The sequence below is a fragment of the Syzygium oleosum genome, unplaced genomic scaffold (assembly GCF_021117445.2).
Source record: "Syzygium oleosum isolate NSW1041296 unplaced genomic scaffold, Sole_v2.1 Sole_v2.33, whole genome shotgun sequence".
Lineage (NCBI taxonomy): Eukaryota > Viridiplantae > Streptophyta > Magnoliopsida > Myrtales > Myrtaceae > Syzygium > Syzygium oleosum.
In genome coordinates this window covers 8,008-34,446 of record NW_026607517.1, presented here as the reverse complement: position 1 = coordinate 34,446, position 26,439 = coordinate 8,008, and the positions used below count along the sequence as shown (strand labels likewise).

Below are 26,439 nucleotides of genomic sequence, written 5' to 3'. Positions count from 1 at the left end.
GACCAAAATCACGCACGATCGTAATGCTCGCCGCACGTACCTTGAAAGAAGAAATCACTCCAAGGCACGGAGAAATCCCGGGTACTCTGTTTCTCTCGCCAGATGTGGGAAGAGATTAGGAAATTCCACAACGAGCAAATCTGGTGGTAGAAATGGACGAGGTCAGAGAGAGAGAGAGAGAGAGAAACTATTCGGCATCTTGCGAAAGCGATGGCGATAGGCCTTCTTGTATGACGGGGCCTTCACGTCCGAACGAAAAGACGGACTGCAGCTTGGGGATTCGAGCGCGCGTTGACTTCCGAGCGCTCGGCATGCTAAATTGACAAAAGACAGATCACAGCATCACGAACCATTAACCCCGTTGGCCAGAGCGAAATATCTCCAGTTAATCTCAATGCCCGAATGAAATGACACGACAAGCGCACTTGTTCTTGTCAAATTTAACGATTCGATGAGCCGCACGAATCATCATCACGCTCGTCTCTCTGTCAGTAAGCGAAATGAAGCAGGTCAAGCTCCATTATCAAAGTCCCACGGCGAACAGCAGCACGAGGATCGACCAGCTACTCCCATTATAAAGACGTGCATTCCGCTTTTTCCGGCCTCTTCGTTATCGCTATGCTTATCACTTTAAACAGTGACGAGCTCGTAACCAATGAGCATGTGTCTAATCTTAAGCGTCGCCGGCCAGCCCTTGAGGACTGCTCTAAGAGGCTCGCCCGAACTCTTTCCTCGTACTTTCCGATGACCGGTTCGGGACGGTTCGAGCGGTACCCGGTGATGCCATTTTTGCTCATCAACCGTCTCCAACCTCAAGAATGAAAGATTGCTTGGTGAGGATACTGAAATTGTTCAGTTAGTCGTACATTGCAACGCAACATTCTTGACTGATGGAAGGTTGCTCATTAATCGGTTTTAGCAAAACAGAAAGTCGAAGGGAAAAACAGAGAGAAGAGACATAATTGCAGTTCTGAGTTAGGTGAGAAGGGGTCGATGCTCATTTAGTGCCACCTAAAGTTAGGAATCGGATTCGACCAAAAAAAAAGAAGAAAAAAAGTTAGGAATCGGATGAACCAAAGCAGGACATCTAAAAGATTCAATTTTTTTTCAGAGCAAATCATCTCTTTTTCCTCATTAAATTTCGGGGAAAAAAATACGTGTTTTGTTCTTTTTATCAAAGTTTACTTTCGATCTCTATTTTCTTTTTTTGGAAATTGTCAAACGCTTGGAGAATGGAAACTATACTCTTGTTTTTGTCGTTATATCGAGCCATATGAAACGAGAGAGTATGCGCTTGAACTATATTTAAGGGCGTGTTTATTTTGCGATACTTTGAAAAATAGTTTCTTAAAAAGTGAGTGAACCAAAACTATTTTTATTATCCATGAAAATATTTAAATATAAATATCGTCGATAAGGAAAACATCTTGAAATGATTAATCCTTTTCGAATTGACATGGAAACAAATAGGGAGGCCTCGGCTAAAACAGGACAATAAAGTCGCTTTTAAGATAAAAATATGGTCCGCAAAGATCTCCCCACGTTATTTGTGAAGACTGATGCCCTTGTTCCTCTCGTCGCCGCCTACTATTGCCACTTGGAAATAATTTTGTTTATAGATCAAATATCTCACAATTAAAATCGGGGAACGAGCATTGTCTGACTACTTTAATAGTAACCCTGTAAATAAACTACAGTGAAGCCGTGGATTTATTGAAGAATCAACATCTTTGAGGGGAAAGTCATTATTTATAAACGATTTATATGATAAACTTTAGAAAAGCCAACATCTAGCCACAAAAGTAGACAGATAACCAAGTCCTTTTCCGAATCGACATTAAAACAGAGAGGTCTCTGCTAAATCAGGAGCAATAAAGTCACTGCAAACATCTCCCCGCGTGCTTGAAAACCCATACAATCAGCGGGAGAGAAACATCAGCAACGGGAGCTAAGCTGCATTCAGCTTGTCTTCAGAACATCATAGAATGATACAGGCCTCTTCTTAGATCCACAGAGTTCCTGAAAGCAAGAGAAAGATAGGCAAGCGATTGCATTCGTCTCTCAACTTACTTCAAAGAATTGGCGCTCGAAATGAAAAAAAGATATACCTCAACTACAGAAGCCAGGCGTAAAATTGAAGCTTCACCCCATGGACGGCCCATCAGTTGCAAACCAATTGGAAGGCCTTGCTTATCATACCCGATCTGTAAAATTCATAACAAAAGTAACGGGATGAGCTTGATATAACTGTCCTAGAGTTGATGAACAGAATGACTTAATGCAGTGGCAAAAGGTGCAGTTGGAAGGCTAATGCAATTTGTTCCCTCAGTTTCTTCGCATGAGGTTGGCTTTCAGCGGTCTAAAATGACAGTTTTTGTGCATATGAAGAAAAGAATTCCCGACACAAAAATCCCATGAAAAACCTAGTGTCACTCACAGGGACAGAAATGGCAGGGAGACCTAGAAGATTTGCTGCAATGACAAATCGCATGAGGGAACCTGAAACAAAGAGAGCGCATAAACTACACAAGAATTGTCCCTTGCGAAGAATGTCACGTTGAGTATCCGAAACTTGTTATTGCAATTCAAGCAAGCATGTGCACAGAACTTATGGTTGCAATGCAATTGGTGTGAAAAGATGGTTACTATCCAACCGGAGATAATAATGCAACTGACAAACCTGTAACCTGCATATCCGTCTCCCCATATTTAAGGGCACTAGGAGGTATGTTAGGCGCTGTCATTCTGTAATAAACAATTTATGTGTCAATTGAAAATCTACAAGAAGAATTAAGCTAATATTGAAGGACTGAAAAAATTTGAATAGTGTGACCCTGATTAGATCTGTCAGGCCAATGAAGGAGATATCACAAATTTAAATCCAATTATGCATACTACCGGCTTGCTCCTTCTCAAAGTTGGATGTGATTGAAACGACAAAAACTATGCTTAGGTCAGGCTTGCCAAGTCCAATTACAAATCATCAAGCATTGAAACTGTATCCTCAAAGGGAAACACCAAGTTGAGCTAGTCACACTATGACCTACCCAGTAGTCGGTGTCACTATGACATCAACTTTCTTGAAGATCTCCATATGATGGTGCATCATTCTTCTCCTGAAATCAGATATCGGCATCACCACCATGTCTAAGAATATTATAAGAAAGAACCGAATGAGATTGCGAATGCATTTTCAAATGACCACCTGGAAGACATATACCTAAACTGAATAAACTAGGTTCTACGGTTTCATTCATTAGCTTCAGCTATGATATAGCTGATCTAAAATCTAAGACATGAATAAGTACAGGTATTTAGACTTCTGCCTAGTTGAAGACAGTGAGAGGACATGAAATATTTACATGTTGGGTTGCAAGGATCTCATGTCGAGAATAACTTGCAATTTGTTGTTTTATTTTTTTTCCTTTGTGGCTCACCTAAGACACTGGGGAGCAACATAATCTGATGCAGTGAATGACTGGAACAGTGCCATGTTAGTCCACGAATCAAATTCAACTCTGTACCTTTCCTGAGAAAAGAGAACGGGATATTCAGTCCCAAAATGAAATATTAGTAACAGAGAATGAACATCACCTTCGATCCTACTCAGCTGTGTCCATTTCTGGTCAGAATGATGATGATGCTATTTCACAGGTGCATTATACATGCAGACTTACCCATCCTCACAGTCAGGATTCAATGCAGTTACCATCTCAGATCCAATTGAAACTAGATGAGCAGCGCGCATCTCATGCAGCTCAGGTATAACAATCTCTACCGCCTTGCACACATATAAGTCAAATTAGGAACTCAGCAAATTATATAAATAAAAAGACAGAATTATGCCTTGTGAAGTGAACTCAGACAAGAGAACCAGCTCATTAGTGGGAAAAAGATAGTAGGTGAGAAACACGAGACAAATATGGAGAGGCTTAAGTTACTTTAAGCTTTAGAGACACTACTCTATGGAATCGTCATGTAACTTTGGACGGCCTATTCAACTGAATCAGAACTTACTTCACAGCCATGGGTCTTGGATAGCTGATTCAGAATATCCTCACATTTGTCGGAGATATCAGTTGAATGAACATCGTTGAACCACTGCAACCATTAATTTGTTCATGCAATTGGAAAGGGGGAAAAAATATGAGGTAAGCTTATAACATCTAGGAATCTGTTATTACTGGAGTATATTTTCCAAGACACAATGACCCCACGGCATTCAAACTTTCAAGAGATGGAAAATTTGGCAAGCAAGGCGGTGACTGCAAGAACTAGCACAGGTTAGTAGTATTATGACAATTATCATGCTAAAGCAATTTAGTCTGCTCACAACCTACATAAAAAGAAGACTTCATAGCAAGAAATCAATCTAATCAGTAGCATTAACATGTACTTCAAAGTGCATGTCATAAATCAGGCATAACGAAGATAATAGACTTACAGGTTTCAAAATATTTCTGTCCATAGGATAGGATCCCAGGATTGCAGCATACCTGATGTAGCATTGCCAAGATGAGAATTATATGATATATAAGAGAAATTAAAGATGTGATTGAAGTTAAACAATAAGGACATCAAGAAAACAGCCGGAACTCAAGCCACAAACATGATATCGTTACAGAGATCTCTGTGCGATTGTTGCTTCCACTAAGGCAGATAAGCCCTACTGTTATGCCTAAGGACTACATCATATGATCCTTTTGGGGGTTGAGACTGCAGGGGAGCTTTAAATAATGGCAAGTGTGACCTGCTGGAGGTCACCGGGTTAAGTCTCATAAAGAAGCAAAAGTAACTGTGAAGACATTCAGATCTTCGATTATGAGGACTTTATACGATTACATGAGATAGAATTCACTTCAGCTTTTTAAATTCTAAAGAATCCAATTCATTACTGTTCCTTTCTTCACAGTTTGAACTATTACTGCAACATCAGAGAGAAATCACATGCTACCCTAGTCAAATAAGTTCGGGATAATGACACAAATGATTCCTCAACTTTGGCCTAATATGCAATGTGGTTCATAAAGTTTTCATTTGTTGTATGTTGTCCCTTGACTTTTTGTACATATTCAATTTAGTACTTAAACTAAATAAGAATATTCAATATTGTCCTTCCATTAATTCAAGTTTATGGACAACATTGAACATTTTCGAAAAGTGTAAGGATTAAATTGAACATGTATCAAAAGTCTAAGGACCACATTGAACAAATTAAAAGTTTAAAGATTCTATTGCACATTAAGCTAAAGTTCAGGGACCATTTGTGTCATTTTCTCAATAAATTCTTAACGTGTCTTTGTTTCTGCAGTGTTACCTGAAAGTTAAAAACTAAACTTGCATGCTAACCTGTTCGGACCTATGAAACAACAATCTGAATCCTATGACAATGGATATAGGAAGAAACAATGCTCCCAAATGTTGTGATTGGAACTCAAAGTTTTCCCTAAATAAACTCATCTCCTAGTACGTCAAGACAAGCGGCAAAGAAAAAGTGCCAGGACCAAAAAATTGATGATCATTCAGTGCCTACAACCGCAAAAATCATTGGTTTCGATATTGAGATTATAAACATTAAAACTCTCTTGAGCTGAAGGAGTAGCGCCTAACATCCAGCTAACAAGTACAGAATACTTACACTAGCGTGACATCTTCCACCGCTGATGCAATTGGTCCAATAATTTTCACAGTCCCAGACTCACATAGCGAACTGCAAAGAATGGCAGAACTCTTCTAGCAAACACAATATCACCATGATTTACACTTTTGTGAGCTGAAGCCTACACTAGGTCCCTAGCATTCATAGAAGGAAAAAGTTCGAAATTGTCGCGACCTAAAATTTTTCAGGCTAACGGATTATTAAGACTAAATCTAACTCGGGCCCACCCAAGCCCTACTTAACATGCAAAAGTTTTCATGCTTGGAGTCGCCACTAATCTATTTGTGGTAGGTCGATTAGAAACCTAAATAAAACATAGGGAGATATGTTTTATTCCTACAAACCAGAGATTCTAAGCTCGGGGACTTGATTACGCTATATCTAGTCTAACGCCCTTTCGGTACCTTTTCTTTTCAAAAAATGTCTATGCAGGCAGTCTGAATCCATTTCATTACCTACTCATTAACATGTGAGGTGCTCAAGCGGGTGCGAAAACCACCAATTTAACACCCAAGAAAGCAATAAATAAATTGCAAGATTAGGAGAATGACGTACCTTAGAGCAACGCAAGCATCTGCATTGTTAGTAGAAAATCACATAGACAATCCTAATATGATTTCTAATTAACAAAGTAAGGCACTCAAGATGTTCTTTAGGGTTTGCGCTTTATTAAAATGCAAACTAACCTATATGCAATGACGTGCAAAATATGACATGCGATTAATGCAACCTAGCATGCGAACTATATGACACGCGACGACGTGACCTAATTTTAATGACGGAAAACGATGTGTTTTTTCCAATGAAATTCGGAATTAAAAAAATGCCTAAATTAACATGCAATCTATTCTAAAAAAAGATAATTTAATCTATCCTAAAGTGACTTCTTTTTGGTATTTTTATGAAAATTCGAAATCAAGAATTACCCTAAAATGAACCATCGAGATCAGGATAATATCTAAATTAAACTAGGAAATAAATTACTCTAATTCCTAATTTAAATTAAAAAGCTATCCTATCGACTTATTCAAAGAAAGTTATTCTAAACCTATCCTAAACATGTATCATTATCTTCTAATAAGATCAATTCAAATCCTAACTAATCTTTTTTTGGAATTTTCTTTTTAAAGGAAATAAATCAAACAGACAGATAACCACCATGATCAAACAATCCACGCAATCCACAAGATTCTTCAAATTCAGATAAGGTAAAGAAATCAAACTAACGGTCATATCTATAGGGTTATAGATATCGATAGAAAGTTGATTGTTCAAATTTGGAAAGCAAATAAAATCTATTATCGTATCCAAGTGATTATGGATAAGATAACGATTTTCCGTATAGCCACGTATCGTACCTTAGGGATAAGGTCGAATAGTCGTCCAGATACGTTGCCAAATTAGGAAAAATTCCTAATTTTGGGTATTTTAGAACATTGCGGATAAAACAAACATTATCCTAAGATATCTACTTTAATCACGCAATATTCACGGAATATTCAAAATATTCAAACTAAGAATTTGAATATTCTGAAAATATACCGGATAGAGATTGCTACCTGATTTGTGGATTTCTTTCCAAATTTGAATTTGCGGCAGATCGGGATCACGGATCGGGACGGCTGACGGTGGCCGACAACGGATACGACGGTAGCGATGCGGTGGCACTCCGGTTGGGCACAGTGGCACGCAGACTTATTGGTCGTCCGCAGTTCAGCTGATGAAGTGATGACGGTGGGAAACTGACTCAACGGCTGGCCTCGCAGTGATAGCCCTCGGCCGACTCTCGATCTCACGGCAAAGACCTTTCGGAGCACCACAACAGGGAGCAGCGAGGCTCGGGCTTTCTCTACTGGTGTGGATGTGCTCCAGGGAGGCCCGACGTTTGTGACGTTGGTATGGCTTCACGGATCACCAATGGCGCTGCTCTCTGTATGATGATGTCAGATGTATCGTCCCAAGAGCACACTTGTGCGTGAGATGGCTTTTTGCATAAATCCTTTTGGACGTGTCCTCCTTTGTCTTGCAGCTGTGAAGAAATCTTCCTCTGTGAAACTGCACTCACGAACGTCACCACTGGATCACCATCTTCAATCTTCTAGGGCACCACAATATTTCTTCTTTGGCTCCCACTTACGATTTCTCTCTTTCTGTTCCTTTGCGTATCACCCACGAATCACACAAAGGCTGATTGGCGGCTGTTCAAGGCTGAAGCGCTGCGGCAAAGGATGCTCGATGATGTTCAGCGATGCAGCGGCTTCTCAACTTCGTTAAGCAGTGGCCAGTGCAGCAAGGACGTTGGCGCGGCGGCAGCGACTGGTGTGACGCCGGGGACGGCACTGGTGGCGAAACAGCAGCGGCGACTCACGGCCACAGGTCAGGCCGTGAGCAGAGGGCGCGGTGTGAGGTGGCACGGGCTTGACCGGGACACGGGCACTCGTGACAGCGATTGGTGCAGCGGCGGCGTGGCACGTGCGGCCGTCTTCTCCTCTCACTCTTACTCTCGCTCACGTGTGTTTCCCTTGCTCTCAGAAATTGTGTTCTCTGAAAATTATGAGAGCCCCCTGATTATGACGCATAACGACATATTTATATTGCAACCTAGGCTAATTAACTGGGCTTTCTAGTCCTAATGGGCTTAGACTTAGGCTTTATCATTTAATTTTATTTTAATTCCAACTGAGCTAAATTAATTCGGGCTGATTTAAGCTCAAATTAAAACAACCAAAGCCTTTTAGACTTGTGAATTTTGGCCCCCAATCCCTTGAGTGAGCCGAGTGCTCGAGCTCGATTTACGCGGAGAATTTTTAGCTTTCTCGCCACCGCCGGTCCGATACGGAATGCAACTAACCTATATGAACTTAAACTATATGTAATGCAATTTTAATATTTTTGTTTAGGGGTTAAAAGTTAATCCCTAATTTTCTATGCAAATTATTATTAAATGGTCGGTCGAAATTTAGGTGTCAACAGAAATCTAACCCTCTAATATCAGTTCGCCCATATGTTGTTTTCAGTCCAACTACTCCGCAAAGGGAAGAAGGTATTCGAATTGAACCTGTCTTGTTACGTGAAGTCAGTGTCAGCATATAATGCACGGTAAGCACAAGCCAAACAGTAGGACACTAGTACAACCTCCACCATCTGTCCCGAGTGCGGCAGAACAAATTCCAGAAGCAATAATTGCTGCTGGTCCGGAGGAAGATCCACCAGTGTACCTTTCCGGGGCATGAGGGTTCCTTGTTGTTCTGCATATACACAACCAATAAATTTTACGACAAAAGTTTGCAAACAAAAACCATATTATGCAGTGTGTTAAATATATCTTGAATTTTATGTACTCAGTTTGGTTCATCACCCAACCCGACATATTTTTGTGCTATCCGAAAGTGGAGAAAAATTGAGATTTGGTTCGTGACGCGGAGGGTTAGGCCGATAGGCCCAACTCGGAGCAAGCGAATAAATCTCTATGGCGGTCCGCCCGAGCTGGAGCAAGCGAACAAATGTTTCGGGAGGTTCGCCCCCGAGGAAATTTTTTTGGGGAGCCCTATTTATACTGCGGCTAGGTTTTCTCACTGATACAGAGAGAATTTTGTTTTCGGAGAGTTTTTTGTGAGCCATGAGCTTTTGTCGTTGTTTCGACTTCTGAAAACTGTACTCTCTTTGATTATAGTGGAGTCTTGTCTTGCCTAGCCGGTGAACGTAGGTCACCATGTGATCGAACCACGTAAATTCCTGTGTTCTGTATTTGTTTTTCCGCATCTGTTTACAACACAGTGTGTATGGATTGAGAACATGTGCCAATTCATATATATGTAAGAAGGAGGTAACCGAATGAGATAAGTCAAATTGAGTAGTGGATATAACATTTGTTTTGATGAATAAAAGACAAGAAAGATGAACCATTTCAAGATCATTTTGCACTAGAAAAATGCAGAGGAGTGAGAAGGAAGACACATTCTTGCGAGAAGAAAAATACCGTAATCCCTAGGATGAGCAGTATTATCACCGGCCGATTATGTGGAACGTGGAAATACATTCTTTTTCCTTCAAATTATATAGTATGTGATATCTTAAAACAACGCAGGTATATACTTGTGGTTGCATAGACTGATAGTAAAATAAAATGAAATGCTGTTAAGCATGAGAAGATATATACTCACATCAAGAACAAAATATTGACAACACCATTCTACATTCAATGTAGGGATCTACGTAAATAATTCTGATGAAAGCTGGGGGACAATTTCTAGGGAATGTCAATTTTGACAAGTTCATGATACATCAGCAACATGCCAGCGCAGCAATTGGTGAAATGAATCTGCTGACCATAGAGCATCAACTGCACGTTGAGATGCTCTCTAAACTTTCTCGCTCGCATGCCTCATACTCTTAGTTTGTGATTTACAAGATTTCCACATAATAAAACTCACCCATAATTAGGATTGTTTCCAGTTGTACCCATGCCCAACTCATGCATATTTGCTTTACCCACCAAGATTACACCGCAGCTACGCAATCGAGAAACACAAACTGCATCTTCATTATTCGAATTGGTTTCATCCTTCCAAGTTGTTGCACCTGTCAATGGAAATTGTCATATACACAGACTAAAAGAATAGTGAAAATTTTTGGAGAATCGACAAAGACTTCAACCAATTTTTACCCTTCATTACATAGGGGTGGCAGCCTATGTCATCCTTAATTGCCATGAAAATCCCATCCAAGATTGATAATGCCTTCCCTGCATCAGAAATGCCATTAATTTATCATGCCTCCTCTGCACCAGCTTGTGGCAGTGCACTGCACACCAAGCAGGGACCATACTTTGAAGGTGCAAAAACAACCATTTCAATGAGTTACGCTCACGTTCCAGTAGATTGCCCTACCTTCCTCAAACCTCTTTGTGGAAGCAGCAGCTTGTTTCCTGACTTCCTCAGCGTCAAAAGAAACTAGCAAAGGAGCTGGAGGTTTCTTATGGCTAAACTCCTCAATGATAGTAATAATCCGCTCTGCCACCTAATAATGGACAGTAAGACTTCGCATCTTGCTCAAGCTGATAATAAAGAGACTCCTCATAGGTACTGATATGGACTTACCATGGATGGGGTTACAAGTTTAGAACGATAAGCATACGCATAATCCCGTATTTTCCAGTAGCGAAATTGACTGAGATCCCCGTTCCAGGAGTTGGCAGGATCATAGTCCGGAAGACATTTCAACGCTAATTCTACTCGGTCTCCAGGATTTCCATCTTCATCCAACAAGATGGTGCCGGGCTCCGTATCTAGACATTAATAGCTTCATCATAGCATATATTTCTTATGGGAAGGATGCACTCTACTTGAATCTATTCTAAGTTGCATGTTAATCTGCTAATGCCCAGTAGGCCCTCTTCTTACTATCCCTTTACAGTGCATTTGCCTGAAAGCATGCATAGGCTGATAAATAACAGGGGAAAGAAAAGCAGGGGAGAGCACGAAATTACTTCAGAAAATGCCACTCTTTTAAACTTATAATGGCTTTCCGAAATAGTCAGAAAAGTGATGGGAAGAGAGAGAAACAAAAAGAATTCTTAAGTAAAAGTAGAAAGAGTGCCATGGACTAGAACGAATTTCCTCTAGTTTATCAATTAAAGAAAAGTGAGATAAGTGTATTGAAAGTCATAAAACACGTCAACGAAAGTGCAATTCAGTACTGAAACTTACAAAAAGTGAAATCAAATCTTTAAACTTGACAAATTGATGCAATCGAGTCATTCCGTCAACTCCGTCCGACTTGATCAATGAAAAATATTGATGTGGCTTTTTTATTATTTTCTCTATCTACATGGTGATGACATGGCTAAAACGACGTTGTTTTGATCCAAATCTGATTTTTAATACAAATTTTATTTAAATTAAATTAAAAAATAACCTAAATTAAAAATAAAAAACACAAAGAGAGAGAGAGAGAGAGAAAGGTGAAGCCCTCGTTGCTGCCGTGCTACCATCGCCTGGAAGGGTCGGTGATGGTGGGGAGATGGCCAGCGGGGTCCCCAGGCCCCAGCCATTAGCAAGCAATCCTCGCCAACTGCAAGTGAGGGCCGGCAACTCTCACTCAATCTGGGAGAACTGCAATCCTCGCCCTGATTTGGGCAAGGGCCTGCATGCCTCGCCATTGGTCGGCGAGGGTTGCCGGTTGCCAGCCCTTCCCGGCCATGGTAACTCTCTCTCTCTCTCTTATAAATTTAGGTTTTTAAATTTAATTTAAATAGATTCTGCATTAAAATTTAAACTTAGACCAAAACGACGTCATTTTAGCATTATCTTTCATATTTAGCCACATCATTGCCAAGTAGGAGAGAGAGAAAATATTAAAAAAAACCATATGAACATTTTACGTTAGCCAAGTTGGATGAAATTAATGGAATGACTCAATTATACAAATTTAATAAGTTTTAGAATTTGATTGCACTTTTTATAAGTTCCATGACTTAATTGCATTTCGGGACAAGTTTTAGGACTTTCAATAAACTTATCCAAGAAAAACCAGCAAAGTTACGGTTTGTTCGGAAGCGAGAAACATTTTGACTGAGCTATCCCGAAATTCAGTTAAATAGATTGGTTCCCACCTGTTTTATGATGACACACAAGACAACCACTAAAGCTAGCTAGTTAAGGGGAAAACCTTGAGGAGGGTATTCAGGTTTATACATTGGTGGCTCTGGTATAACAGTACTCCTAAGAAGCTGCCAATTACAAGAGAGACCCAGTCACATTCAATCTCCCAGCATTAAAGCAAGAAAATCTGCTCGAAGAATGCAGTATGCAAGACGAAACAAAACCGCACCTCAATCATTCGGTTCTTTTTCTTCAAGTTAGAGATAATAGCAGCGCCAATTAGTGGTGCCTCGAGTATCTTGACAAACAGCTTGAACGTGAGACCGGTCAGATGCGGAGCTGCAAGTCAGCCAGAAGGACTCACCCAAGTCAGAATCTTGGCAAACTCATTTTTCACATGACCCAAAAACTCATAATGTCTATTTGTAGAGATTGCGATGAAAAGCATCAAAATTTAATGCTCCATTTATTTCGCAGAAAATATTTTTCGGGAAAACATTATCCTTATTTTATGGTGTTTAGTTCGTCTAGGAAAATGAGTCAACCAGAAAACTATGCTTAAATTAAGGAAAATGATTTCCTTTTTGAAAAATCGGAAAACATTTTTCAACCTGACTAGATATCGTCATTTGAACCTGAAACTCTACGCTTGGACACGGGAACCCTAACTTTGGTTCTCAATCCCCGGCATTTAGGACCAGGTCTCCTGCGTCCAAGCTGGGGTCCATCGAGGTTAAGTCCAAAGCCGTCGCACCTGAGCCCTAATCCTTAAAAGCAGTGCTCGGGTCCCTGGCACTTAGGCCTAGGTCCACAAAGGTCGTGCGCATGTCCTCAGCGCTTAGACTCGGGTCCTTAGTTAATGAAACATTAATTTTTATAAAAATTTATATATTTTAAAAAATTCCAATTTGTAATTATTTTTAATTTTTCTATTTTGTCTTTTCTTTCTTTTTCTTTTTCCCTCTACTAAGGCCGGTTGTATGCCACGATGATGGCGGGCAACTGGCCACAGGCAAGGGATGAGCTTCACTGACTTTTGACGAGCTCACCGACCTATACTGAGGTTTGAGCTCGCTAGATCTGGCGAGCTTCGAGCCTCGTCGGCCTATGGCTAGGTCGAGCTCGCTAAAGGTCGACGAGGCCCGAGCCTCGCCACAGGCCGGTGAGGCTCATCCCTCGCTTGTGGCTAGTGATCAGCCGAAGAAGAAGGAAAAAGAAAAAGAAAAAGGATAAAAATTAATTAAAAAATCGTATATTTTTGGTATTTTTCCTAGGCAATTCAATTCAGATTTTCTAGGGGAAAGTAACGAAAAAATTCGATTTCTTTAATTATTTTTATTTTTTTCGTTTTCTTTTTCCTTCTTCGGTTGATCTTCGCCACGGCGATGGCCGGTGACTGGCCACAGGCAAGGGACAAGCTTGCCAAATCGGTGAGGTTGAGCCTCACTGGCCGTCGTCGTGGCCAGCCATGAGCCAAGGAAGAAGAAAAAGAAAAGAAAAAAGTAAAACAAAGAAAAAAGAAAAAATAGTTAAAAATTCTTTTTAAAAAAATATTTTTATAGGAATGAATATTTCATTAACTAAAGACCCAAGCTCGAGCATTGAGGACCCACGCACAACCTTTGTGAACCCCGAACCTAAGTGCCAGGGCTGAGGCTCAGCGTCGAGGACCCGAAACCTTTGCCTTTATGAGCCAGGGCTTGGACGCCCGGGGTATTAGGCACGAACACTAGGACTTCAGGCCCACCTTGATGGACCATGTGCCCAAGTGCTTGGAGACCTGGTCCGAAACATCCGGACCTGAGTATCAATGTTGGGGTTTTGTGCTTGGCGTAGAGTTTCGGATCTAAGCGTCAAAATGCACCTAGTCATATTTTGGAAAATGTTTTCCGGATGTTTAAAGAGGAAATTATTTTCCTAAATTTAAGTATAAGTTTTCCATTGACTGAGAAATATTTTTCGTTAACTCATTTTCCTAAGCGAACCAAACGCCGGAAAATGATAAAAGTGTTTTCCACGAAAGAAAGGGAGCCTAAAAGGAAAATGTAGTAGGATATGGAACTGACCGTCAATAACTTCAGCCTCATACTTGACAGTAGACAAGTCGATCTCTTCGGCTGGTAACATTACCCGCTTCTTGCCCATGTCAAAGTAATTCTTCCAGGAAAAAAAGGGAAAGACCAAACGACTCAAAAATGTCAGTAACCACCGGATCTTGTGTTAGTCATAGGAACATAGGATCAATCATAGCTTCATACTCTATGAATCTGTCAAATGAACAAACAAATTAAGACATGAATTCTCGACCAGACAACCAACTTGCAAACTAGTAACCGCGGAGAAGACGGCCAAATTGAAGCTAACAGCGGACTCGAAGTGCTCGTCAGTGAAACAAGCAAATGATCAAACACCCATCACCCACAAGTTCGCGATTAGTTCACCAGCAAGGCAGACATCCCTCGCAGACCAAAATCACGCACGACCGTAGTGCTCGCCTCACGTACCTTGAAAGAAGAAATCACTCGAAGAAACAGAGAAATCCCGGGTCCTCTGTTTCTCTCGCCAGATGTGGAAAGAGATTTGGAAATTCCACAACGAGCAAGTCTGGTGTAGAAATGGACGAGGTCAGAGAGAGAGAGAGAGAGACGATGCCGAGTCTTGCGAAAGCGATGGCGTTAGGCGTTGGCTATCGATCACCGTATTAAAATTCTTGTTTAGGGGGCGGCCTTCGCTTCACGTCCAAACAAAAAGAGGGACTGCAGCTGTGAAGTCATTGTAAAAATCACCCGCTGAAGCAAGAATTTGCGCAGTCTCGTTCCGCGGGTTCAACGTGCGTTGACTTTAAGCGCTCCGGATGGTAAATAGAGAAAAGACAGGTTACAGCATCACGAACCATTAACCCCCGTTGACCTGAGAGTGATATCTCCAATTAAACTCGATGCCCGAACGAAATGATCGACAAGCGCACTTGTTTTTGTCAAAAATTAAACGATTCGACGAGCCCCATGAATCATCATGTTTGCCTCTGTTTGGCAAGCGAAATGAAGTACCGAGGTCTAGGCTCCATTATCAAAGTCCCACGGTGAACACTAATAGCACGAGGATCGAGCAGCTATTCCCATTGTAAAGACATACATTCGGCTTTACCGAGGTCTCCTGAATTTTTAGGGTCTAAGTACACCTCGATCCCGCCTCTTTATTATCATTATGCTCATCACATTAAGCAGTGATAAGCTCGTAATCATGGAGCATATGTCTGATCTAAGCGCTGGCAGCTGCCTCCGAGGATCACCCTAAGAGGCTCGCCGTACTCTTTTCTTGTATTTTCCAACTACCGGTCTGGGATGGTTCGGGCAGTACCCGGTGAAGCCATCTTGCTCATGGACCGCCTCCAACCTCTAGAATGACGAATTGCTTGGTGAGGATACTGAAATTGTTCTGTTGCAATGCAATATCCTTAACTGATAATACTACTCAAGTTTTAGTAAAGAAGAAGATTAAAGAAAAACAGAGAGACAAGACAAGATTGTAGTTCTGAGTTAGGTGAGAAGAGGGCCATGCTCATCTAGTCATGAGCGTTTACTGCAAATTCATGGCTCATCTACCTACGCTCAGCAAGTGCCACCCGGATGAACCAAAGCAGGACATCCAAAAGATTCAGTTTTTTTTCCTAGTAATTTCTCATTTAAGTTTGGGAAAAATCTGTTGTGTTCTGTCCATCAAAGTTTGCTTTCGATCTCACTTTCTCCGGAAACTATTGAGTGCTTGGAAAATGGAGAGTATACTCCGATTTTTCTCGTGATATTGAGCCATTCGAAAGTAGGGAGTATGCCCTCGAAGTGACTTGCTTAATCTACTTCATTTGTTCTTAGTTTACTGCATTCGTTGAACTCGTCATGGAGTGTGACCTTTCGCTTTTGACCTCCGTGCGCTTCCCTCCATCCATCCTGAATTGTTCAGGAATCGCTGTTCGAAGGATATTGAGTGCTAGTTCTGATGTCCATGTCTTCTTTACATATAGATATCCTCCGATCATGTTAATACATGTGGTTATAGCCCATACGACGGATCGATGTTTTAATAACTCAAATGTAAATGTAAGCGATACCCAAATCTTGTATCATCTTATAACACAACTAAACAAGTCAAGATGTATCCTAAGTCCATTTTGGATATGCTTTTTAGTTTAAATATGTCCCATTTCTAATGTTGCCTTTATGTCTCATTAATCTCCCCAAAAGATTAATGCGAATTTTGATATCCGATTTAATTTGCCGCAAATATTCTTGGCATGAATTGCGCAAAAGCATATCTGGCCAAGAAAACTAATTGTTTTCATTTGATCAGTTTCTTTCAGGCGCGGCCCGGTAAGAGTTAAATTATTAATTATAGAGAACACGTTCAATTTTCACGCAATGAACTTTACACAATACGTCAAAAGGTCAAAAGGTCAAGCGTAATTTAGCTTCCGGTATCAAGGGCAACTTCTTGTTAAGATGATTGTTTATTAAAGAAAAGCACCACTCTCTACGGGGAAAATTGTCGAAAAAGTCTTAAATCTATTACACTTTTACTAATTCGTTCTTAAATCTTTTAATTGTGCCAATTAAATCATAACTAAGTGCAATAGCTTTCGATATCAAGGCTAACTTCTTGGTAAGATGATTATCTAATAAAGAAAAGCACTGCTCTCTATGGAGATATGGATATGGTTGCATTCAATCGAAAGATCCACATCTCTAATTAAAGCTATTCTACTTAGAAAATCGATTCTCATAAAACTTGAGAGCAAGACGGCATTATTAATTTGTTTTTCAAATATTTATTCATTATTATAACTCCGGAAAAAATTAAAGTAAATACATCAGTTATACTATAAAAAGGGAAATGGAAAAGGAGAAACAAGACAAACGAGCATTTATTTAGCAATTAAAAACTACAAAAATAATTTGTTCCACACTGTAGCAATCACATATGTATTGCCATCAAGCTTAGAACTTAGTTTATGTTTGAGGAATCTCGTATTAATATGATGCCTCGAAGCAAATTGTTTCTTCAATACACATATGTACTGCCATCAAACTTAAATTTTAGTTTCAGTTTGAGGAATCCTGTATTAATATGATTCCTCAGAGCAAATTGTTTTTTCAATATAGTACCCTAGACAGTGGACACGCACGTCATTTTTCAAAGCATAACACATAATAAGGAAAATTTGATGTTGTTATATTGTTCTCGAAACATTATATTAGACGAAACGAGATGGTTAAATTTCTTTTAGTTAATACAAAGGAATATGTTTAATTAAGCTAAGAGAAGCGAGAGGTAATGGAGCACCGAGATGATGTGACTTTACCACGGAATTCCATTCTACCACACTTTACAATTATTTATAGATACATGTACGATAAATTCGTAAATAATATAGTAAGCGAAAAGGAGCGAAGAATGAATCATGTGGGGAAAGAATAAACTAAATGAAAGTGCCACCGCATGTGGGTCCAGGGAAAATAGCGTGACCCTTTGGGAACAAGGCTTAGAACTTCTACGAGAAGGTCCAAAAAGTTTTTTTATTTATATTTTCCATATGAGGACACTAATGGTCTAGTCTCAATCATTAAAGTGTGCAACATTGTTTTTCCCCATCAATATTAATGAAATAAGACCACAGGATAAGATTCCTTGTTTGATGGAACAAGAGCATCCACATAAAATTCCAAAAACTTCCATATATCATTCATGCATGCATGTTAGGATGTGTGAACTTGGATGGTGTCCCCATTGGATTAATCCCTACTCTTTTTTTCTTTTTTTGGTCGATTAATCCCTACTCCAAAGGGTTCACAAACTTGGTGAATATATAGCAGTTACTATTGATAGTTACTATTCTTGATTATCTGCGATTATTAGAGACAAATCACAGAATCTTACAGTAAAATCTGCTTATATTATAAAAAAAATGATCAACTAGTGGTAAAGGCTTGATGGCAAGTACAAAAAACCTAGTTTTGATTTATGGGTTAAGAAAAAGATTTCATGAATGCCGAGAGAGAGAGAGAGGCTGATTGGACTATGGCATGTCGTATGAACGTTCTTGATCATGCAGATGGGCTCCAGCAATCAACTTCTTCAAGTTTGCTAAAAAATATTCAAACATAGGACGAGGGGTCCATTCATTTTGCACTTCTAAAGCAAGCGAGACAACTCACTTGGGAAGGAAGGCGAACATAAAAAAGAAAAAGAAAAAGGTATACAAAGTAATATCAGTCAATGAGTCAACGCACGTTTCCACCCTATAAATTCCGCGCACTTGGCCAATGTTAATCCTACCGCTCTCCAAACCCACACAGAGAATCTTAGTCCTTCGGTCTTGTTCTTCTTCTCTCTGCTTGCACGAGTTTGGGGATCCAAATGGAAGACACACTCTCAGAAGTCATGAGCTCACTCCCTCCAGGATTCAGATTCCATGCCTATGATGAGGAGCTTCTGCTTCTTTACTTGAAGCCCAAGATTCTTGGACAACCGGATGAACACTACTCCAACATAATTCCGGAGATCGATGTATGTGAATTGGAACCATGGCAATTGCCGGACATGTTCGATCACATGTTCAACAGGAAGGAGATGTTTTTCTATTGCCGCGTGAAGCTCAAGTACTTGAACAGCAGGCGCTCCGACCGCACGACTGGAGCCGGTTACTGGAAAGTGACCGGCAAGGAACGCCCCATCATGAGCGAGGAAACCAACGAGCAGATAGGAATCAAGAAGACGTTGGTGTTCTACGAAGGCCGCGTGCCTAAAGGCAAAAGGACCAACTGGGTCATGCACGAGTATCACCTAAATTCCAAGTGTTTGGGCGTTAATCACAACGAAGGCGAGGTAACATTTTGGCTCTCATTCATTTGCACAACATGATTGGTTATAAATAACATTTGAGACATGCTTTTTAGTAACGGGTTGTTTAGCTATTACTGATGTTGCTCATGCATATATATGCAGATGCTGCCTTATGTGGCATGTCGGATCAAGAACAAGAAAGACAAGAAACCGATGATGGGTCACACTCCAACAATCATCCCTGAAGGCTATTCAAGCAGCCCTTACACATGCACTAGCAATGTATCAGACCCCCCTGGGAATCAAGAAGGGGACTTGCCGAGCTTCTGCAACACCCCCAACAATGAAGTTGCTGATCACCAAGGAGCTGCTGATGCTCAACCCGAGGTGAGAGACACATGCTTTATGTTGTAGAACTTATTTAGGATCGGATTTAGTCCCAAGTCCTATAGAGCATATCGAAGTCACAGACACTCATTGGTTTTCTATGGCCAAATTAATAATGATTGCACTATCACATAAGCAACATCTGTGGGACTACTTTCATTTCATACTTTAGTATTGTTTCTGTAACAAAAAAAGGAAATATACTTGAGATGAGTTGTTTTATATAATCTACATGTTTTGAATGCAGATGTCACTGGGAGAGATAATGGATTCGCTGTCTCCATTTCAGCCACTGGATGTCCCTTCATCAGACTACAACAACACTCCAACCTATCAGCCACTGGCAGGAGTAGAGGAAGGATTGTCGACCTTCTTTGATTTTTCATATGACAACAACGGCAATGAGTTCGACTATGGATACATGCTATCTCCATGCAGCAACTCAGCAAATTATTCCGGTTGGGCTGCAGCAATGTGTGAAGACTTCTCTACTACAACGTACTTCAATGGTGGATCGTGATATGGAAGGAGTGTGCGTGAGCGTGAGAGTTTTTTTTACTCCTGATGTATCAAGTATTGTGAGGGTGGCTTTTGGAGTGAAGTGAAACACACGTAGTTTCATAATTTGTGCGTGTCTTCGTTTTAGAGTCGTGCGTTTTCTTTTATTCAAGGTCGTGTTTTCTGCTAATTGAGATGTAATACTTTAATAAAGAGTGTTTGTTATTCTGGGTATTTCCCTAATTCTTATCCTCGTTGATGATGATCCCAAATTGGTGGACGTGATTTTGGACTGTCAAATGATTGATGTAATTGGCAGAACGATTAATAAATGCTGTGGAATCCGGAAGTGGCAGTGTGACAGGTCGGATCAATCAGAAAAGGCCAAGAAAGAAAGAAAGTGCAATCTTTTTTGACTTTGGTAGGATAGAAAGTTAACTTTCTCCAAGCCTTCCAAAGGAAGGCCTTGAACTTGCGCAACAAGTGTGAATATTTGGACTTTGGTAGGATAGAATCTTACTCCAAGACTTCCAAAGGAAGGCCTTTGAAACTTCCTCAACAAGTGTAGGTATTTCGCACATGTAAAGTCCAATGATGTATCGAAATTTCGCGCAATTAGTAATGGATGTGTCCATGCCAAGGCAGCCTATGAAGGCCTATCACTTTTTTGTGTCCGAGCCAGGCACAACACGTGATAATGACTGATTGTGTCATCTCTTGTTGCGACATTTTAATTTTTTATATATTTTCATAAAAGTAAAAATTGAATTAATTAATGGAAAAAAGAAGAGGATGTCGATAGTAATAAATATTCCTACATCATGTTTTTTTTTCATAGGAAGTCCACAGGTAGGGATAATTATGCAAAAAAAAAAACATACAGAAGACAATACATTAAATTCAGACTTTAACAAATATATCTAATAAAAAATTACAACCTAATAACTGAAAACACCATACTAAACAAATACTGAAGACTCAAACGAATACATAGTACGAATCTTAATGACCCCTTGCTCCCCCGGGCTTGACCATTTTCGGTGAGATGTTTGTATTGGTGCCTTTTCAAGTAACACATCTCGTCATTGCTCCAAAGGGCACGACAACTCCTCGCTCTCGAGACTCCTCGCTCTCGAGAGCTTCCATCTCCTCTTTGGGAGTTTTCCTCTCCCTTAGTGGGAGTCTTCCTCTCCCTCAATGGGAGTGTACCTCTCCACTTGGTTGGAGTTTTCTCTTTCTCAATCGCATCAACTTCACTTATTTCCTTCTTCATCCACTTCTCACCCAAGGTCGCCGACTTCCCCCCGACCGAGACGAGGATGATCTGCTCAGTCCGTGCTGTAATATTTTCAGTTGGTTGTGTGTCAGTGAAGAAGTAGCTCCTTCAGCAGCGATTTGGTGGTGCTGGGTGATGCCGGTGCTTGAGTGGCTCTCTGTTTGTTCTTCAATCGCTGAGGTGTCAGTGAGCGCACACCAAGTGTTTGTTTTATTGCCTGCTAGAAAGTTGTTAGAGAAGTGTGGTGTTTTCTTTGGCAGTGGTTGATAATTGAGGAGTAAATCTTTTTCTGTGGTTAGTGGTTAAGGGAGGCGGGCCACTGCCCCTTCGTAGCCATGAATATTATTGCCTGGAATTGCCGAGGCATTGTAGGAATACCCAGAGAGAGAGAGTTGAAGGCTACGTGCCGATTTTGTAACCCAGATATCGTGTTTCTATCGAAAACAAAATGTGATACTAGTCGGATAGAAACTCTTACGCGATGAATTGGATTTACCCGCTCCTTTTCAATTCCTGCGAATAATACAGCCGGAGGTTAGCTGTCATTTGGAAAGATCCTGTGGTCTTATCCATTTCCTTTGCAGACAAAAACCAAATTCACACGAAGGTTCCAACAGAGAAAATCCTAAGCATTTATGGTGGCTTTCGTTGGTGTATGCACCCGATTATTTTGGTCTTAAGCAAGCATTTTGGGAAGAATTCACCAGTCGGGTTCGAAACTTGGGAGAGGACTGGGTTGGAATTGGAGACTTCAATGAGACCATCTATAATTCAGAGGCGTCCAACAAAAGGGGCCCGGGCCCATCTCGTCGCTTCCTAGCGGACTTTATGGATTTAATGGGCTGTGTTGATCTTGGGTTTAAAGGCAAACCTTATACCTAGGCAAATGGCAGAGGGGGCTTTGCAAGCGTTCGAAAAAGACTGGATTGAGCAATTTGTTCAACTTCGTGGTGTGAGAATCCCCTCGGGCAGGGGTTGTCCACCTACCAGCCGTAAATTCATATCATTCTCCTATTTGGCTGAATTCGACTTCTCTTGAGGACAATTTGCAACGGCCTTTTAAGTTTGAAGCCGCTTGGCTGCGGGACTCAACCTGTGTTAATGTAGTGGAAGAGGCTTGGAACACCGAGGTGGAAGACAATTCAATGCCCTCACGGCATAGGAAACTAAAATCAACAGCGATAGCCCTCAAAAAGTGGAATAAGGAACACTTTGGCATTTGCCAACAACGCCTTAAGGATTTGACTTTATCACTTGATTCCATTCAAAGGAATGATCCTTCAGAAGAGAATAGCAGGAGAGAAAAAGAAATCAAGGCAGATATTAATGAGCAATGAGAGAGACTGGAGATAATGTGGAAGCAAAAGTCAAGACAATCATGACTGCAGGAGGGTGATCGAAATACCAAATTTTTCCATCTCTCTACCACTATCAGAAGGCGCAAAAATTATATCTTAGCAGTGCAAGATGATGGGGGCCGATGGATCTCGAATATGGATGAGATCAATGGCTTTTTTCTATCCAAGTATACAAAGCTTTTCTTGGGACCAACACTCGATCCACACCCTCGCATAGGGGAGTTATTCCCTAAGGCTATTTCTGAAGAGGAAAACTTTGAACTTTTGGAGATTCTAACGGAAGATGAAATCTATAGAGTCCTTAAAGCGATGGCCCCTCTTAAATCACCAGGCCCAGATGGATTTCATGCCATCTTCTATGTGAAATGTTGGGACGTGGTGAAGGCCCAGGTCATCCAATTTGTACAGTACTTCTTCCGCATTGGACAGTTGCCTCACCTCATTTATCATACTTTCATAGTACTTCTCCCAAAATCGCATAATGCACATACTTTTATCCAGTTTCGTCCCATAAGTCTGTGTAATGTGAGCTACAAACTTATTTCTAACTTGTTAGCTAATAGACTGAAAGGGTTTCTTAGCCGTTTGATTTCACCTCAACAATCGGCTTTTGTTTCGGGTAGAAGTATACAAGAGAACTCAGTTATGGCATAGGAAATCATAGACTCCATGAGGAAGAAACAAAATGGCAGGGCTTTTGTGGCAGTAAAGGTGGATATGTCCAAAGCTTATGATAGAGTTGATTGGAATATTCTCAATACAATACTCCACAGTGTGGGGTTTTCTAATCACTTTTGTAGACTCATAAATTGGTGTATTTCGACAGTTTATTATACTCTTCTCATCAATAGTAGACCGGCCGGAGGTCTTACACCTCAAAAGAGTCTCCGACAAGGTGATCCTATCTCACTTGTTCGTAATTTATTCTAAACTTCTATCTCGAATACTCAATCGAGCAAAGGACTTGAAGATGATCACAGGGATAAGAGCAGGGCGGGATAGTCCTTCTCTGACACACCTTATGTACGCTGATGACTTGTTATTTGTTCAAGCCACAAAGAGACATGTGAGAGCACTGAAGTAATGCATTGAAATTTACTGCTCCTGGTTAGGTCAGAACTTAAATCATCAAAAGTCATCTGTTTTCTTCTCAAAAAACACTTCCATAGGAATGAAAAAATTTTGCATGGACGAACTCAACATGAAGAAGATAGATCCTGACACATTGTACCTTGGCAACCCTCTCTTCAAATGTGGAAATGGCAGGGCTATATACCAATTCCTTGAACAGAAGGTTGATAACAAACTTAACCATTGGAAAAGGAAGTCGTTGTCGTGGGCGGGTAGAGCAACGTACATTCGATCGGTTGTTTAGAATAGTTCAATCTATGCTATGCAATCCAATAGGTTGCCAAGAGTCACTTGTGACAAACTCGATGCGGCTACTAGGAAATTCTGGTGGGGTGTCTCGGGGGAGAAAAACAAGTTCTTCACACCTAAATGTTGGGATCTTTGTGTAGAAATAAGAAAAGTGGTGGACTGGGTTTCAGACAAACCAAGGATTTCAACGATGCTTTGATCCTCAAACTTAGTTGGGGACTAATACAAGATAGAGGAAAATTATGGGTTCGAGTCCTTGAGGGAAAATATCTACGGAGATCCAATTTTTGGAACCATGAGGTTAAGGCATCAGCATCTCCATTATGGAAGGCAATCATGGACACTAGAAAAATACTCAAACTCGGCACTCTTTATCAGGTAGGGGATGGTAAGTCAATTGAGGTCGGTAATCACCCTTGGATTCCACACATACCAAATCATCTTCCTTCTTTAATTGATCCCGATCCTATTTTAAAGCAAAGGAAAATAGCGAGTTTCTTTATCCCGAGGACAAAATCTTGGGATGTAAACAGTCTAACTCAGGTGTTTTGCCCAACCTCAGTCCAAGCCATTCTTCAAATTTAGGTTTCATCGTTCATTTGGGTGGATAAACTGATTTGGCAGCTAGCTTTTGATGGAATGTTTACCGTTAAATCCGCATATAAGCTCATCAAAGTGCCTACAGAAAATGGCCCCAGCTCTAGAAAATAGAACAAAATTTGGAAAGCTAGAGTTCATGAGAGGCACAAGATGATGTTTTGGAGGACAACAACCAATGTCTTGCCCTGTAGAGCTAACCTGGGCAGGTTATTTCACATTCCAGACCCTTCCTGCCCGTTGTGTGGAAATTCAGAAGAAACTTCAGTCCATCTATTCACAGCATGCCCTTTGGCCCATATTTTATGGAGATAGAGTCCATGGGGTATCATCTCGTTTGCTTGGAACTTCACATCACCGGAGGATAATGATAAACCACTTCCTTGACCCTGAACAAATTGCACAGATAATGGGATTCGATTGCAAACTCTTCACTCTCTATGCAGCGATTCTATGTACTAGAATGTGGTTTTATAGGAATTCTATATTACATGATCAAGCTATTCCAAAATCCTTCCCAAGCAATTAAGTTGGTTTCACAGGAGTTCATGGAATTCTCGAACAAGTTCAGGGAAGAGAACACAGTCGCAACAAGTTCAGAAGACGATCGATTGGGGTAGGAATAGACTTATGGCTGCCACCGTCAGATCAAGAGCTTAAATTTAATGTAGATAGTATGTGGAAAGATAACAAAGGAGCCGTAGCTATCATTGCACGATCGGCTAGTGGCTTAGTAGTCCATGCTTGGACAAGGAGAGGACGTTGGAACTCGTCGATGGAAGTGGAAGCAGCAGCTCTCCTTCTCGCCTGCAATTATGCTCAGTCCCTGGGCATCCGGAAAGCAATTTTTGAAAGCGATTGTAAGGTCCTAATTGATGCCATCCAACAAAAGGGTCTTTGCCTTTGGAGTATTCAGCCTTTCGTTGTAGATTCTCGCTTTCAATTTCAACACAATCCAGGTTGGAACTCGGCTTGGACCCGTAGAACCAAGAATGGAGCTGCTCATGCACTTGCAAATTGGGCTTCTAATCAAATAGGCACTACATCCTCTTTTCTTTTCCACGATCTCCCATCTAGAGTTAAAAATAGTATACTATCCAAGTCTTCTTTTATACATCATTCTAATATAGGTAATGCATCCTTTTTTGTAATGCGTTGTTTGCAATGAACAATTTAATTTCTAGCAAAAAAAAAGTAACACGTCTCGTCACTAGATTTCAAGGATAATTTTGCAGCACATTCCATGTAGATGGCTTCTTCTCGCCTTTGGGAAGGTTCACGATATTGAACATCTTCCAAACATTGGACTCTTGCCAAAGAAAATTCTTTGGAATAGGTAAGCCATATGGGAAATGGGTTTTGGTCCTGCTGCTGATTTTCTTCCATAGCGAATTTGAAGACCGGATATATCACATATAGAAATCAGGATTTTTTGAGAAGTTATAAGAGAGTGATGAGTCAGGAGAAATGGATGAGTGAAAATGAAAGGAGGAGGAGTTTAATTATGTGGCCAAATGGTCATGTATAATGTGACTGTTTAGCCATAAATTTTTTTTTAATGGTGACCCAACGTTCATTAGGTCATTATTCTTAAAAAAGAAAAATTAATTCATGCCTGGACCAGCCCATTCGACCCAAGGGTCTGGGTCGGCCCAAGGGTATCAGCCAACCCAGGCACTCTAGGCCGACCTAGGCGCACTTGGGTTAGAGCTTGGACATAGTGGGGCCATGTCATACTTGGGTCCGCACTACCCAATGGCGGGAAAAGTACCAAAAAAGTACTAAATCTATTATATTGATACTAATTCAGTCCTAATCAATTGGATCAATTTAGTCCTAAATATT

At 40.6% G+C, this 26,439-nt stretch overlaps 1 protein-coding gene and 1 pseudogene across 1 annotated transcript; one reads left to right on the top strand and one right to left on the bottom strand.

Moving 5' to 3' along the window:
* Positions 1–1,778: 1,778 nt before the first annotated feature.
* On the bottom strand, positions 1,779–14,901 carry LOC115679698 (fatty acid amide hydrolase-like; annotated as a pseudogene).
* A 3,702-nt stretch (positions 14,902–18,603) lies between these two features.
* Positions 18,604–20,138, top strand: LOC130135481 (NAC transcription factor 29-like). The gene is made up of 3 exons (XM_056304899.1): positions 18,604–19,140; positions 19,261–19,485; positions 19,733–20,138. Exons 1-3 carry the CDS (start codon positions 18,673–18,675, stop codon positions 20,003–20,005), a joined length of 966 nt encoding a protein of 321 aa, XP_056160874.1. The 5' UTR covers positions 18,604–18,672; the 3' UTR covers positions 20,006–20,138.
* The last annotated feature ends 6,301 nt before the right edge of the window (positions 20,139–26,439 follow it).

Bases quoted from the DNA above. Each gene is read 5' to 3' on its own strand.
- LOC130135481 (XM_056304899.1), top strand. From the start codon at position 18,673: ATGGAAGACACACTCTCAGAAGTCATGAGCTCACTCCCTCCAGGATTC. The intron at 19,141-19,260 runs GTAACATTTTGG...ATATATATGCAG, and splicing joins TTAATCACAACGAAGGCGAG to ATGCTGCCTTATGTGGCATG. The intron at 19,486-19,732 runs GTGAGAGACACA...TTTTGAATGCAG, and splicing joins CTGCTGATGCTCAACCCGAG to ATGTCACTGGGAGAGATAAT.